We start from the raw sequence: 16776 nt of genomic DNA, 5'->3' as shown, positions 1-16776 counted from the left end.
ATATATATATATATTCATTTCCAAAGCCCCTACAACAGCCGTAATAAAAAAAAAAGGAGACACGCTAGATAAAGGTACCATTTTGAGGCACCACATTAAGAAAATGAACTAGATCACTTTTCTGCAGTCTATGTTAGGTTTGTGCATGCACATTTTAATATTAGAGTTTCCAACTAACTAGCCCTGTTAATCAAACTGCAGCAGATTTGTTCTTACAGGCAGGAAAAATAAATTATGTGACACTTCTTTTCACATTGTATAAGTGTGTCCAACAAAGAGCAACACACTTTTTCCGGCATGCACAATGCTTCAACTAGAAAGTGAGTGGGTGCTAGGTGTAGTGTTGAGCAGCATTGCTGGCATGGCTTAATATAAATTGAGTCAAACCTAAAGCTTTACGAGTTTGCGCATTTTCGCACTAAAATTTAGAAGCGGGACAACACGAGGATAAAGAAATACTCATAAACTGACAGTACATGAGCTTTGAGAACAGCTCATGTACTTACGTGATACTTATGTGATATGCCTTACAACTTTATTGTAGATGGGCTTTGAGGTCATCTATGGAGACACTGATTCTATCATGATCAACACCAATTCCAGAGACATTAAAGAGGTCACAAAAATGGGAAACAAGGTGAGATGTGTGACACAGCATGAGCTGCATAACTTACTAAAACAATATCTGTTATGATGTACTGTGCTGTGTCATAAGCATGTTATGAATCATTCCTGTGCATTCTCTTTTTCATTTTGCTTTTCATTTTACTGTTTTAGGATTTGTATCTGTGTTACGGATAATGATTTCATCATCCTTTAGCAGATCACTGAAATGCTTTTGTTAGGAAAAATGTTGATTTCACTTGCTTTCCTCTCTATTGCACCCTCCTCTGCACTAGTCCTGTTTCTGTCACTTTCTCTTTTACAGTGGAGCTGTATGTGTCAACCCTCCCATACATTTTTCAATGTCCATGCCTCGAAACTCGCGCGCCCTCTATGAAGAGGCAAAGCAAACCAGTAAGGCATGTGCTGACACCTGGTGTAACAAGAGCAAAGCTAAGAAACCACCGTATACATAGTTTCATGCAATAATTACTAAGGGGAACTCTGGCGCTAGTGTCTACGGGAGCTGCAATCGTGGCTGTTCAGCCAGCGTGGGAATTGTGGGAAGTACATGCATTTGCCTAAACTTCTTGCTTCTGGCTTTAAATATCTCTTTGACTTTGTAAGTTTGTCAGTTTCAACGAAATACTGTGTAATAATTAACCATTATTAAAATCATTGGCAGGATTCAAACACAAGACCTCTAGCACAGAAGCCCAACATTGAAACCATTTTGCCACAGACGCATGCATCAATAAGCGGCACAGAACGCCCTTATTAATTTCTTGCGGGCAAGCCAACAGCTTGAGACACCTGTGCGTTTCAATTTGGACACCTAGACAGGTTGAGCCATTATTAGAAGTGATTGTGCATGTTCACAGAGTATTCTACAGACGCGGAACGGAAAAGTCCCAAAATAAGTAAACTTTTACACTCAGTGGTGTGCTTTGTCCTTTTTTCTGGCTCCGCTGGCAGCCCACATTCACAGAGTGAAATGGCTACAATTTTTTTTATACACCTTGCTTTTCTTGATTGCTTTAGCTCTAAATAGAAGGCATTTGGTTTCGTTTCAAGGACTCTCATAAATTAAAATTGATTATTGAGTTTCGCATGCTCTTACAGTGATTCTATGCCTTTGAAGAGCTTCATTATGCAAGAAAATAAATATCAAATTGGTAAATATTTAACTCTTATAGTTTGTTTTCTGTGCATTTGTTGATATCATTTGCCAGTGTTTTCCTAACGGATGCCATGGTGATGTGGTGTTCACTGCAGCATGCTAGTAACAGCTGCCTGTCGCATCTCTTGCAGATCAAGGCAGAAATAAATAGGTTCTACAAGCAGCTCGAAATTGACATTGATGGCATCTTCAAGTCAATGTTGCTTTTGAAAAAAAAGAAGTATGCGGCAGTGTGTGTCACATTTGGACCCAACAATGTTCCTCTGGAAACCAAGCAGCTGAAGGGACTGGATGTGGTACGACGTGATTGGTCAGAAGTAGCCAGAAAGACCGGCCAGTAAGACTTCTGCACTTTACATGTGCCTGCTTGTTTCTTCATACTTGCAACCAAAAATTGTGTATTGCTTTGATTTTGTCCCAGAGTTTTAATTATCTGCTATTGTGGTCTTAGAAGACAAACCGTGTTTAGTGTATTGATGAGATGCAGCACCACTGCAACTTTTTAACATTGTGAGCTCCACTTTCATCGTTTTATTTTATGATTATGGTACAGCACGTACAAATCAGTGTTTGGTTTCTCAGTATAGCCTGCTTTTGCATGTCTTTAACTTGCAACTCTGCATAAAAGCTTAAGGCAATTACTGTGGCTCAATTACAGCTTTAATTTCTTGTTTGCACATATGTGTGTGTTTGTTTAATTATATTTGATGCTCTTTGAATGGTACCTAGCTGAATAGTACATAGCTGCATAAGCTTTCTTGGAGAGTTAGAGGATTGGGAATGTAGCTGTGCATACAATATCGGCCACATCCTTCAAAAACATCTCTCTTGTTAACTCGAACTGGGGCTCACCACATAGCAAAGCTGAACCTGCAGCATGTAAATTGTCACACTAATTTGTATACAGTCAAATCTCAATACTATGATCACAGGTGATCTGGTTTTCAATATGGTACAAATGATTTGAAAAATTCCCGGCCAAAACGCAGTTAGTGCAATGAATTGTGTTTCCAGATGACTCTAATGCCTTCCTAATTGAGATGGATGACACAAACTTCTGAAGCGTTGAGAGACCTTTCAAAGTAGGAGTGCAGCCATTGTGTGCAGTTGCAAAGTTTGCATATGACGTCATGGTCTCCCATGATCCTTGCAAAGAGACAAGCGCTTCCAAAAAGCGAGCACTGCAGCATGCAATGGAAGATGGCATGTAGCTGAAGGAACTGGCACTGGGTACCATATAATCCAAAAGTGACTGCTTGGCGAAACTGAGGAAATTAAGGTCCAAACAGCCATCAAGGACATTCTTATTTTCACCTTGTCTTGTTACTTGTTGTCCTCACTTTAGCGCAGTGATTGTGGTCAGCTTTCGATCACACAAATGTCGGAATGTACGAGTATCTTTCGAGACCCTGGGAAATATGTATCATTGAGATAAATGCAAACACAAGGGCATTGAAGCCGCGGCTCGTCCCGACCGCCTTAATTTTAATTATTGCTTTTAGAAAATAAAAAATTAAAAAATTCATAATATTATCAGAGTTGTAAATAGAGACTACTCGCTGTCTTAGTTGTGCAGTTTGTTCAAAGTTTGCGCACAACCCAGGGAATACTTTAATTAAAATCGAACACCAGGCACTGATGCGGGGATGTTAGGGCTAAACTAAACAATACTCTTATTGCCCCATGTTCTGAACCGTGCTTCTCATTCTTTCCAGGTTTGTCATCGACCAAATCTTGTCAGAGAGCTTGCGGGAAGAAATCATAGATAGGATTAACACCTTCCTAATGCAGCTTGCGACCAAGATTCAAGAGAACTCACTTCCACTGTCTGATTACTGCATCACAAAGGTAAGTTTGATTCAGCTTTCTACCAGGCTTACAGTTTAAACCAGAATGCAAGACATCGTGATGATGCATATTGGTGATTTTTATTGTCTGGCACATGCACTAAAGTATGAAGTTTTTCTGATTGCATGCAAAGCTTTTGTTTTACATTTAGGGTTGCTAACTGTCAAAGTTTAGTGGGACAATCCCGACTTCTGAGAAAATGTCCCAAGTCCCAACTTGACTAAGTCAGGAAAGCCAAATGTCCAGACTCTTGCTCTTTTCCTGATGAATAAAAATCGATAAACCAGGTTTTCTTGTTATACAGTGAAACCTCGTTAAGTCGTAGGTGACTGGAGCTCGGAAAAAGTATGTACTAAGTGGTAGTACTGCTTAACTATAATAGCATGCGATATTCCATTTACCCGTCAGAAACGAAACTCAGAGAGAGTGTGATGATTTGTCAAAAACATGCAGTATTTATTCACTTCGCGCTACAAAAGTGTGTTATTTTCGTTTGATGCCGTGGTGGCCTAGCAGAAACAACAGCAGCCTCAGACTTACTGAAGATGCGAGCCCGCTTTTCAGCCAGCTCCCTCTTCTCAGCAAACACTGGCATGGCAGATTCCTCGTTGGTGTTGCATATTCTCCGCACGCAGGTGCAATAGCACTGCAGAAGTCGTGGGGTGCCTTTTTCATTACGGGATGCTGTTCTCGTCGCGACGATTGCGTTCATCAGGCGGACATAATGCACAGCTTCTGCCACTGTTGGGCCTGAATCGCCCGTGCTGTCGCTTTCCTTGTCATATCATTGTCATTAGGCGATACTTCGGCAACAGAGGCAACGATGGCGAAAAGTCTATAGCCGACATCTTTTCGATGCCACAGCAATGCTGCCGAGCAACTTTTTTGCATTCCAAATGCCACACATCGTAGTCAACGGTAGATCCCTGTCGCATGCCAGCGCCGACTTCTTTGTGCAACGTTCAGTAGCACGAATGATGTCCAATTTTTCTTCTATGCTGAGTACCTAGTGTTTTTTATCCAAGCTTCGGCAAGATGCGAGTCCTCACTTGCACAATGCCGAAATCATGTTGATGTGGTATCATGCGCAAACGCACAGGGCGCTTGGAGGCCGTAGCTCTGATCTCTGAGGCTTGTTGTTCTGACGGGCTGCCCGATGGGGACTACACACTTCCGGGATTGCACGACGAAAAGTGGAAACATTACGTGTTAAGTGATACGTACACACAGTAAGCCATTACAGTTTATGCAGATACAAAACACATCATGCTCAAGGGCCACTGAGTTGCTGATATGACTTTTACTACTTTTAAAACGAAACTACTGCTTAAGCGGGTACAGTTTAGCGAGGTTTTACTTCAATGCCTGACCGCTCAGTTGTGCATTCATCTTTCTTGTCTTCTGTTGCATTGTTATAAACATACAGGCAATTTCGTTTTTGTCGGGTTTCAGTTTCTTTAGTTCTGTCATAGGTTCTCAGCGTTCACAGTACATCTACAGTCAAACCCGCTTATTACGATGCTGATTTCTTGTGTAGGAATGGAAGGCCCACAAAGAATTGCCATTTATTAAACAGATGACTGCATTGATGTGGCAACTGCCATCGTCGAGCTTATATGCCTGATAGCACTAGTCCAATCTCTTCTTCTTCTTCTTCTTCTTCTGTGAGGCTCTATGACTACTGTCCACTATATGGCTCCCTGCCTAGCGATGAAGGCACTGCCAGAGTCTAGATGAGCTGGCTTAAAGCGGTCGATGGAAATTGTCTCTTTGCGTCCGTTGACAAGAAGTGTGAAAAACTTGTTGCCACGCTTGATGACTTTGAAGGGACCGTCGTAAGAAGCTTGTAAAGGAGCACGAGTAGTGTCGTGATGGATAAATACATGACTGCTATGAAGTAAAGATGGGCTCGTGTAAACATTTCTGCGGTCGTCACGAAATGACGATGGTATAACAGTGGTCATTGTAATGCGAAGGTGGTCGGTGAAGGATTATAGGTCGGCAGATGACGGTTCCGAGGTGAAGAACTCACCGGGTACGCAAAGTGTCATGCTGAAAACGAGCGCTGGTGAGGAACACTGCATCTGTTTTCAGAGCTGTGCAAAGACCTAGTAGAACCAAAGGCAGGCGCTCTGTCCATGGAATCGTGGAGTCAGGGGCACGAAGTGCTGGTTTTAGTTGACGATGAAAGCATTCTGCCATGCCATTGGAACTTGGGTGACAAGCTGTCGTTCGTATGTGCATTACAACAATCAACAGTGGATATCACAGGATGGAAAGAATCCATAATCTGGTCTGTCATCGTCGCTAAGGCCTCAACAGATGTCGTAGTTGGTGAGGCGCATGAAATCATGCGTACCTCGTTCGGTAGACGCTGTAAGAAGAGCTCGCGAAGGATTTTCAAGTCTGTTGATGGTGGACTGGTTCCCAGGAGTTGTGTTATGCGGCGAAGCAGCTCAGGGTTTTCTGTCACCAAGTTCCTCTGGTGAGAGAAGCTGTTAAATCCTTCACGACTCGGAGTCGGTGGTGTGCCGTAGTAACTCCCGCTTAAGGGTAACATACTTATCATCGAGCGGAGGAGCTCGGAAAATGTCGCGGACCAAAGCTGCAGTGGTTGGGTTAAGTGCACTCACGATGTTGTCGTACTTGGCCACCTGAGATGTGACTCGGCGACGGCGAAACTGCGCCTTGATGTGGACGAACCAGAGTTCACAGTCCGAGGGCCAGAAATCGGGAAGTTTCAGTGCGGCAACAGAAGACGTTCCATTTTCTTCGAGATGTCATTGTTTGGCGGCTGGTTCCATGGCGTTGAGAATAAACTTGGTAGACGTATACTATTGTGATGTGTTATCACGTCCTGGTCACCAACTTGTAGGAACAGAAGGCCAACAAAGAATTGCCATTTATTAAACAGATAACTGCGTTGATGTTGCAGCTACCATAGTCGAGCCTATATGCCTGATGGCGCTAGTTCAGTCTCTTCTTCTTCCATGGGGCTCTATGAGTACTGTCCACTACACTACAATTAGCAGCCAATGCGCTGTCAACTTTTGTGTATGTGTTCTATGGTAAAATAAACCACTTGCTACAATGCTCTCATGCCGCATTGTCGGTTGTAACAATTAAATCTGGCTACTGGGTGTGTGGCCCGAGATGAGAAGAATGCAAAATCCTCAAAGAGATAAAAATTCAAGGACACCTAAGCACTTGTTATGAAACTCCTCGCGTGCTAGCCAGAGTGTTCAGACTCTTGGCACGTTTGAGTTGGCCTTACCAAGGCACAGTTAGAATGAAGACGAGAGCTTGCATGGGCGAGGAACACACAAATAACACAGGCTTCCGAGACCCTGTGTGATGTGACGTCTCGGCAATGCCCTCTCCCCTCACTCAACACCTGGAGGGCTACTGCAGCAACGTTTCCTCTCACCCACTCTACTTCGTCGAGGCGTGCTCATGACGTGGCGTTGCAGCCAACGGGAATTTAGGTGCTGTTTCGCTGCTACAGACGCTGGCTTTTCCACTTAACCCTTTGAGGGTCAATGACATAAATATACGGCACCACGAAAAAGTCCAAAATGGTAGATGCCGTATATTTACGGCGCCGTCTGTATGTTTAAAATGCGCACCAATTTCCTAACTTTTTCTTTTCTGTCATGTGCTGCCACTATGTGGGAATACAGGGAATTTTTTTCTCGCGCCTCCCTTTCTCGGTTTCCATTGCATGGTTTGCTTTAGAGCTAGTTTGCTCCGGCACGTCTATATACTACCTCTCGCGCACAGGCGAGTGGAAGTTTGGGTTTTGTTCCGCTGGCGGTGTTTCAGCTTCTTGCGCTCGCATAGGAAGGATGCCGCCGTGCATGCGTTTCCTTTTGTTTTCTCTTTCTTAGAGACTTGCGAAAACTAATTGTTTCTGGTTGGCGATAAGATAAAAATTAGTGGAAGTTTGTCACACGTTTTGCTTTTTTGACGGGCACACAGCCACAGTTTTCTTGAGTGCGATCACCTATGCAGTTCGATTACGCTATGGACATGAATATCCATAGATTGGTAAGATCAGGAACATTTGACACTTGCGAAATATTTTTGTGCACGCATTTTCTAAGCCTTATGTGTATAACAATGCATCAAAATTTTGTTTCTTATAAGTTTATTTCCTTTTTTTTATTGTTGTTATTCGTGAATAAACAGTACATATGTACCAACACAAAATATTTTTTTCTTACTTTACGGTCACTCTAAAAAAAATCTACCCTGGGTGGTCACATATGGTGAAAAAAACCGACCCTAAAAGGGTTAATGAGCCATTTTATGCTCTCACATCAAAAAAACGTGTGAGCTGCTTAGCACACTGGCCTTTGTGCCACACACCCCGCATGGCATGTGTATGTCGCATTGCCTCGGAAAAAGACGGCAAAAAAATAAAAACTCAAGCTGCTTTGCCACACCCGCCTTTGCGCGGACATGCCATGCGGGGTGTGCAGCACAGACGAATGTGGCAAAGTGCCTCACATTTTCTTTTTTCCTGTTTTCTCATTCCTTTTATTTTTGGCACAGACACCAAGCAGCCAGATTTAATCATTATAGCTAATATGGCGGCTTGGAAAAATTGTATTAAGTGGTTTATTTTACAATAGAACACACACATGCAAGAGTTCAGGGTGGTGTAGCTGCTCATTGTTGCATTCGAGTATTGTTGAAACCGTAATGCTATTAGTGTGTTCCACTGTACTTCTCTTTGTCTGGCTAAAATGTTTGAGTGTTTAACCCATGGCTTTGTTTCATGCAATGCAGTTATAACAAAGAGATTTTCTTTGCACTTGAATATTGTGGGTTAGACTGTACCTGTATAATAGCCACGTTAGACAAACAATTATTTTATCTTTCCTGTTGTAAATTGCCACATGGTATGAAGAAAGAATGTTGTGCAACTTTGTTGCAAGTACAGATTGGTTGCTCCTGGCCCTGACATGGTCTTTGGCAGCCATCCCACCTACATCCACCTGAGAGTTGGCAACCATAGTTACATTCCTCCCAAAATAATTTCTTCACTGCAGTGTGCACAGAGTTAAAATTTGCATATTGTCCAAGGCTGCAGCAGTTTTGCGTACACTAGAACACACTGCTTTCCATGAGGCATTGATCTAGGATGGCCAAGAAGCTAGCTGCATCTGTTACTCTCTTGACAGAGCACCCAAGACTGTCTCAATATAGTCCTGACTCATCATTGCAGTTCACTGACTATGCCATTCTGCTGCTGAACATGAGATACGTTTGATTTCCAGCTTGGTCAGAGTACAAAATTACTCTTGTACTAAATTTTGGGGTATAATTAAGGACCCTAGATATTTGAAATTAATTCTATGACCCTCGCATTACACTGTCTCATAGTCAAACTGTCACTCTCCTTTGCTTTTATGTACAGTGCAGCTGTGCCTAATCTTTGCATGATACGCACTTGCAACAATGTTTCCTTGTGCATGGTTATATGCAGATCTATAAAGTTCATCATATCAGGTTATGAAAAGATTAACTATAACTGAGGTTTATCGGGCAGTAAAATCTCACTAATCTTTAGGGTAGATAGCTCCTGTGTGTACACATTGTTGGCTTGTGCTCAAACAGCAGTAGAATTTTCTGCACTAAAAAAATATGCCGTATTTACTCGAATCTAGGCCAGCCCCAATTCTACGCCAACCCCAAAAAGTCCAAAGCCAGAAAAAAAAAAGTTATCTATAATGTGTGCCGAACAAAAAAAAAGGACAGCATTCACAAAATGAAAAACACATTTATTGAATTTGAGCATGCCTATCTCATTCTACATCATCAGTGCCATTGGGGTGTGATAAATGCCATCCTCGTTTCGGTGCATGTAAAAAGCATCTCCTGCTACCTCCTTCAACGACTGCCTTTTCTTATTGATGCCGAAGTCCTGCCCGGCTTGAACGCTTTACAATGCCTCTGTGACTAGAACAACTTTTGTTTGAAAGCAGCACTATAGTGGCATTGCCTATTTGGTGCCATTACGATAACACCATACCGCAAGCTGATACGACACAGGCACACAGGCCAAAATGGCAACATCGCTCAAATACCTCAGTTGGCTACTGCACCACATTGCACCACATTTATTAATTTCAATTAAAAACTGTTGCATTCTTTAAAATTCTTGAATCGAAGCTGACCCTAGAGTTTTGTATATGATTATTTGAAAAAAAATCTATCAGCCTAGATTCGAATAAGTATGGTATATTCTTGCTGATGAGTTTACAGAATCGATACTTAAGAGATGACTATTCTGTGATAATGTGTACCTCTAATACAGTGCCCAGTATGCCTCTTTGCTTTTTCAGCACTTCTCCAATGAAAAGCTGCCATTAGGGTTTCCTCCTTTCCATGTCTCGATTGCAGTCTTCAGTATCGCCTACTATTTCTGCATTTTCATTGCTGAAAAAAAAAAAAGCGGCTCATTCACAATTGGAATTTTCATTGCATGATTTGTGAAAGTAGTTGCCACTGTTTTGATGCGCATGAGGGATCCTCAAGAAAAAGAGTTTTGTTTGATTCACATGTAAATTATTTATCCAAGTTATCTAGGTATTCATACTTCAATCAATCAATCAAATCTTTATTTTCAACGACAGTTGGGGGTCCCTTGAGTGATAGACAGAACAAGCACTGGTCTAGTCTTCCTTCTTATGTCCTCGTTCTTTGCACTTGAAGTATGAGTCCTTGCAGACTCGTCCAAATTTCAGTTCTTGCATCTATGTATAGTGACGTACAAATGCAACAAAACAAATTTCTAGCAAGAGCAGCATAAAGGCTTTTGCATTTTGACTTCATGTAGCATGTTGATCATGCATAACAATTGAGTGCGTTTCCTCACCTTGTCTGGAATTTTCCTTGCACAAAAGAAAGGAGCTTTTATTCTGCAAACTTGTTGCTAGTAGTAGTGTGCGAAGTTCTGCTAAGGCTTCTTCCCCCTTCCTATTTGGTTTTACTGGTGAATAGCAGTGTCACCACCTTTTTCTCTTCCTTTAGCAACTCACCAAAAACCCTGAGGACTACCCAGACAAGAAAAACTTGTGCCATGTCCAAGTTGCTCTGCGGCTCAACAGCAAAGGCGGCAAGAAGCTGCGCCATGGTGACGCCGTCACCTACATCATATGCAATGTAAGCAAGCAAACTTTTCGCAATTTCATTTTCTCTTTGTTCAATCTTCCTCTTTATTTCTCGCTCTTTTCTTCTCGCTCATTACTTCTTTGCTGTGGGCTTTGGCATCAGATAAGCTTTGTACTGTCGGAGATAAAAGCAATGTAGTCAACTGAACGAAGTACATCACTTCTCTCTCCTCGAATTCTACTGTGTTTTGCATGTACTGCAATCCAGACTTCTACACCTTACACCAGAACCTCAGCTGTGTCATAGACCCCATAAAAATGCTGACAAGGCACAAATCCCTGATCACTAGTACCTGTGCCCTTACAGGAAATCTTATTACATTTCGTTTACACTTAGCTGCTTCAATTTCTTACACTGAACACAGAATGCTTTTGTTACGCTGACAGGATGTGACCTTTTTCTTCACCTTTCGTCACAGCGACCCCAAAATTTAATTTTTGTCCACACTTCATCAAATGCAGTTATCACATGGACGTCGGGACAGGTGTCTTCCATACATGGCAATTGCTTCGAAATATTTTATTCAAAATTCGAATATCTACTACTCTATGCTTCGAGTATTCGGCATAGTATTTGATGTAGAGACCCACACAGTGCTATGTGTCACACATGCTGCATAGCCCCTTATCCTCGATGCCTTGAAAATGAGCACCTCACAGTTTTTTTTTTTTTTTTTTTCTGCACAAAAGGAGCACCAAGCATACTGCTGGCGTACCGCCCTAGCTAACATGGTCATAGACTTTGTTTCTGCAAGCACATCTGCCCAATGCAGGGAGCGCCCCAACACTTCAATGTGCAAAACGGCCAGGTACAATGGTACAAGGTTCTATGGGTACAAGGTTCAACCAAGTCAACTGGACTGATCAAAACCATAATGTGACACAGAGAGGAAATGGAAGAGTTGGGAATACTTCACTAATTCGCCAAAATTGTGCTGAAAGTGGAAAAACTATCAAAATTCTGCTCGTTGCACCAGTACAGCTCTGGCTTTGGCAGCTGTCTGCAAAAGATCACTGGCGTGGTGCAGGGCATTGTGTCATTGGTCTCGGAGCGCGTGTGAAAGTAACTGTCGTATTCTGGCCACCTGTGGGTGCGAACAGCCACACCCAATTAAGCCCCATGAATAAAACTAAAAGAAGTGACTTTCTTTTGTCTTGCTGCTTGAGCCGGTGAGCAAGGGAAAGCGTAGAGGTCTGGTGCTTATCCGCACCTCACTGTTGGTGGAGTGGAGTCACATAGTTGTGCTGGCGTCGTTTCCATGCACGAGCATCTGCTCCTTTTGTTTTCTTGGGTGCCTTCTCTCTCTTCCTTTCTTTTCAACTTGTGCCGGCGCCATGACAGCTGCTCTTGATCGCAGTGCGCTGCCCCATGATATCAACAGTCGCAAATCTTGAAATCGCGTCGATCACATTGCTTCACAGCATGATTGCCACAATCAAAAACTGCGTACTGAGTGGCAAGGGAAGGCATGTGCGGCAAGAGTACCTGTATAATGAGAGGGCAAGAGAGGAGGGAATGTCACTCGCTTTACTTATTGAGGAGGCGCACTCCCAATCACTCAGTGTCGAATCCTGATGTCTAAGTGCTCCTAGTAGTGAGCCTAGTGAGTTGCGAAGCGAAAACAGACACATGCAGAATCTTGGTTTTAGCTAAAGCCCCTCCATACGCGTTTCCGCCGACCACGTTAAGTACCGCCAACCTGCCCTCCTCCTCCACGCTCCTCTCCCACTCACCCCCTTAGCTTCCGGCGTCAAGCGGAACTTACGTAGCTGCAGCTTCCTGTTCCGAGTGGAAGTGCCACTTTGTTTGTTAGCGTTGTTTACTTTCGCACCGCTGGAGAGGCTTTAATTGCACTAGCTGCGGTTGAAACTGTGAATGCGATTCCATCCAAGAACCACCGCCTACTGTAACCAGCGATCTGCTCGTGTTCACTGCTTCGCGTCAACCTGCGACGGGTTGTGGCACGAGCGACAACGTACAGTGGAATGTAGTGCCTGGGCGCTTGGAGACCACTGCCGTTTTTCGTGCATTTGGACAACAGCGACCGCGAACTACTACTTCAGCTGAATACAACAGCTTGTCCCCTTTGCATTCTTCTTATGGTGACTGCCACAGCTCTGCTAAGCACGCGCGGGCGTCTCACCATCGTCTAACAGCAGTCAAAGCAGAAATTCCCGCAGCGCAACTCCAGGAAGCGGAAACGCCGGAACCGGAAATTTTTAAACCGGAAATGCCGGAACCGGAAATACCGGAACTGGATTTGGTGTGAGGGGAAAAGGCGGCGCACAACAAAGGTTGTCGCTACTTAAGAAAGCGGCGGTGGCGCGTAGATGCAGGGGCTTTAGTTTTAGCTAGTTGACGCTGTCGCATTACTAAGAAACGTCTTTGAGTAAACCTTTGTGGTGTTCTCTAACCCTAGCTTTTTCACAACATCCGATGGAAATTCCTCAGTCATATAACTTGCACTTAGTGCAAAAATGCTATGAAAAATTCCTTTAGGCAGCCCTTCAATGCTTCTTTAATGCTACAGACTGCGAGACTTTGGTGACTGTTGCCCTACTTAATCAAAATGATCCACTAAATTAATGTTGGCATGCTCCAGACTGCTCCAATAAAGAGATATATGTGCTACAGACTCCTCCAAAATCAGAATTTGTGTGCTCCAATCTGCTGCAAAGTGAAATTTCCTTTGTTCCAAAAATTGCTACAATATTACTTTGGCCATTCCCACCCCTGGAATGGCAGCAAAGGCAGCACATATTCCAGGAAGTGTGAGGGCATGTGCGAGGGCATGAGTAAGGACATGTCCGAAGATCAGGCCAATTAACTGCCATGGAAGGCATGCAGATCGTGTTGAATGCGTGGCGACAAACTTAATGCTGCCTCAGCAGCTGTCCATCTAACCCACACATGTGATCTCAGCTATTTACAACAAGCATTCTGCAGCGGCTTGTGGCCCATTACTACACCAACCAGCGGCGAATTTTCATCACAGCCGCACTGATCAGGCCATCTAAAGGTCCATCTAAAATACTTAGCCCTAAGAGAGAAAGGGATAAATCATGGATGACGCATGAAATTCAAGGCATTATTAATAAAACGTGCTGCTTATTCGTCTGCTTTCATAAAGTCAAATCAGTTGCCACCCTAAATAATATCATCAAATTTCAGTGTTTTTTCAAAAGCAAAATTCGTCAAGCCAAAATAACTTTTAATGAAGCTATGGAATTGTCCATAGAAAGTAACAGTGAATCAATTTGGAAATTTATTAAGACTAATCGTAAACAAGAGTTGTGTATATCACATCTCCTCACAGTGGACAGAACTATTACAAATAATGAACTCAAGGCTGTCGTCCTAAATAATTACTTCAAGTCAGTGTTTCGGGTACATTCACCCAAAGATACTGCCGTTTTGCCAGACGTTGATCAAGTAACGCAACCGATAGATACAATTACACTCTCTGAAAAAGGAATATTCCTCCTCCTGAGCGCTATAAAGCCCAGCAAAGCAAACGGTCTAAAAATGATACCGAACCGCATTTTTAAGAAATGTGCACACCCCAGAAGTCGCCTTCTCCATCGTCTGTTCACACTTTCGCTGAATACGGAAACAGTTCCAGATCAATGTAAAGTAGCAAAGGTAGTACCAGTTCATAAAGAAGTATCTAAAAATAATGAACATTACCGCCCAATTTATTTGTTATGCGAAGCATTAAAAATAATAGAGCATATTTTGTATAACAACATAGCTAGCCATCTCAGTGAGCACAGGTATATTTTCCAGAGCCAGCATAGATTTTGCCAGGGCTTCTCCTGTGACACACAACTGGTTGAATTCCACTTTGATCATGTGTCTGCACTCAACAAGGGATTGGGGCTGGATTGCATATTCTTAGACTTCAGAAAAGTGTTTGACCAAGTCAGTTATCGCTGCCTATCCTACAAGCCAGGACACCTTGATCTTCCTGAAAATGTGTTTAAATGGCTGGAAAACTACCTTTCTTCTCGCAGTCGGCTTACCATTGTTAATGGTTTGAAAACGTCATTAGTTCCTGTCATGTCTGGTGTACCGCAGAGATCAGTGTTAGGCCCTGTGATATTTTTAATTTTCATCAATGCCATATCAAAAGGAATTACTTCGAAAATCCGGTTGTGTGCAGATGATTGCGTTGTTTACCGCCCAATTAACACTCCAGCTCATATAAAAATTCTTCGATCTGATCTGAACAAAATTTCTGAGTGGTGTAGTACCCGGCACATGGCTCTAAACACAACTAAATGCAATTACATTCATTTCTCGAGGAAAAAGCTAGACTCGCCAAGCTCCTATGTTATCAACAATGTCAGTCTACCATATGTAAAAGAGGGAAAGTACCTTGATGCATACAATGAACTCTCATTAAGACGAGCTCGATTAAGCCGAATTTTTGCATATAACGTACAACATGGGAACAGTTGTTTGTTTTTCCATAGACTCAATGCAAAAAAAATCTGCTTAAGAAGAACCACCTCAGACGTGCTCTTCAGTTAATGGTGGTTTCTGAGAAACCTGTGTGGATTTCCTTTGCAGCTTCATGCCACAATCAGGTGGATGACAGTTCTTCCTAGTCATAAATCTGTTCGCCTTGCGGGCTTCCACAGAACTGATCTGCCATAGCCTAACAGTGTTCTGCAAAGTCAAATAAGGAACACTTTTTCTTCATATGCCTGTATTTCACTCCTATTGATGTTTACCAAGCTGCTCCAAAATTCATATTTACTGCTCCAAAACGGGAAATTCGTGCTCCAAACCTGCTCCAAACCTGCTCCAAAGTGCCAAATTTGCTACTCCCAGAGCTGCCCCAAAACTTCCTTGGCCGCTTCCATCCCTGAACCTACACTTCTCTCTTTTTCTTGTACACAGGATGGAAGCCAACTGCCTGCCTCACAGAGGGCTTACCATCCAGAAGAGTTGAAGACTAACGACAACCTTTCAATTGGTTAGTCTTGCCCTATTTGCCTCCGCTATGTACATTATATGCAATGGAATGCAAACAGTCCTAGTAATGAAAAGGGGAAAAAAAGGTAATCAGTTCTCTTGCCTGCCTTTCAGATAAGCACTACTACTTGTCGCAACAAATCCATCCAGTTGTGGCCCGGATATGTGCTCCCATTGAGGGAACAGATGCTGCCATGATAGCAGAGGTCCTTGGTAGGTGTCCCATTATCTCTCGCTATCCTGTTTATGTGGTCATTTCAAGGCATGTAGCTCATGTGCATAATGGAAGTGTTGTATCCTTTACGAGGTGGGAAGTGATGAAAGAATAGTATCTGGATTATATCTGCAACCTGTCCTACTTAGTACCATGACCTGAAGACCTAACGCTTACACTGTGTTGTGGGTTGTAGTAAAATGCCCTCGTTTTTCTGCACTGAAGCAGGTCAAGTGGAGAAGTGTCACCCAGCTATGCACTCAGCTTCTGTTAATCCAACCCTTTCAGGGTAGACATGGTTCATGTTACCCTATATTCAAGCTAAGCAGCTGTTTCAGAAATCACAGTGAAATTAGCTTGTATACTTGACACATCCCATAACTGTAGTTTACTAGAGCACTTGAGCTCGAAAACAGACTGTGCAGAATACTCAATGTACACTGCAACATGCAGTCGGCATCGTCTTTGTGTTCAAGGATCTGTTATTTCAGTTTTTTTTCCTGCCTCCACATAGCATCAGTACGCAGGTCAGGCTGCCAAAATCATGCAAATGCTGTTGGCAGCATTGAAGGCATTACGATGTGGAAGTTATTATGTGCAAAAGAAGCACTTACAGAATGCTGTGTACGCACTACACAAGTGCCAGACATGGTTCTGTTATCGTGCACGACCATGCATATATGCACTGTTGTTCTCGGTCACATGCGGCCATTCTTTGTGGATTTCTTTCCAAGGACTCCAATTCTCAACTAACATCTTCATACATATGGCA

The 16776-nt window shown here is 42.9% G+C and overlaps 1 protein-coding gene across 1 annotated transcript in view; it reads left to right on the top strand.

The window, feature by feature from the left end:
* Positions 1-16776, top strand: part of PolA1 (DNA polymerase alpha catalytic subunit) — a 132345-nt gene that overhangs the window by 64665 nt on the left and 50904 nt on the right. Inside the window, exons 27-32 of the mRNA XM_075681901.1 lie at positions 545-637; positions 1915-2120; positions 3499-3631; positions 10670-10801; positions 15716-15791; positions 15905-16003. Of these exons, the coding sequence (XP_075538016.1) occupies positions 545-637; positions 1915-2120; positions 3499-3631; positions 10670-10801; positions 15716-15791; positions 15905-16003 (739 nt within the window). The remainder of the gene's footprint in view (positions 1-544; positions 638-1914; positions 2121-3498; positions 3632-10669; positions 10802-15715; positions 15792-15904; positions 16004-16776) is intronic.

This window comes from Dermacentor variabilis, chromosome 2, assembly GCF_050947875.1.
Source record: "Dermacentor variabilis isolate Ectoservices chromosome 2, ASM5094787v1, whole genome shotgun sequence".
NCBI lineage: Eukaryota > Metazoa > Arthropoda > Arachnida > Ixodida > Ixodidae > Dermacentor > Dermacentor variabilis.
Note: the sequence above shows the minus strand (reverse complement) of the source record. Positions and strands in the feature narration are given on the sequence as shown.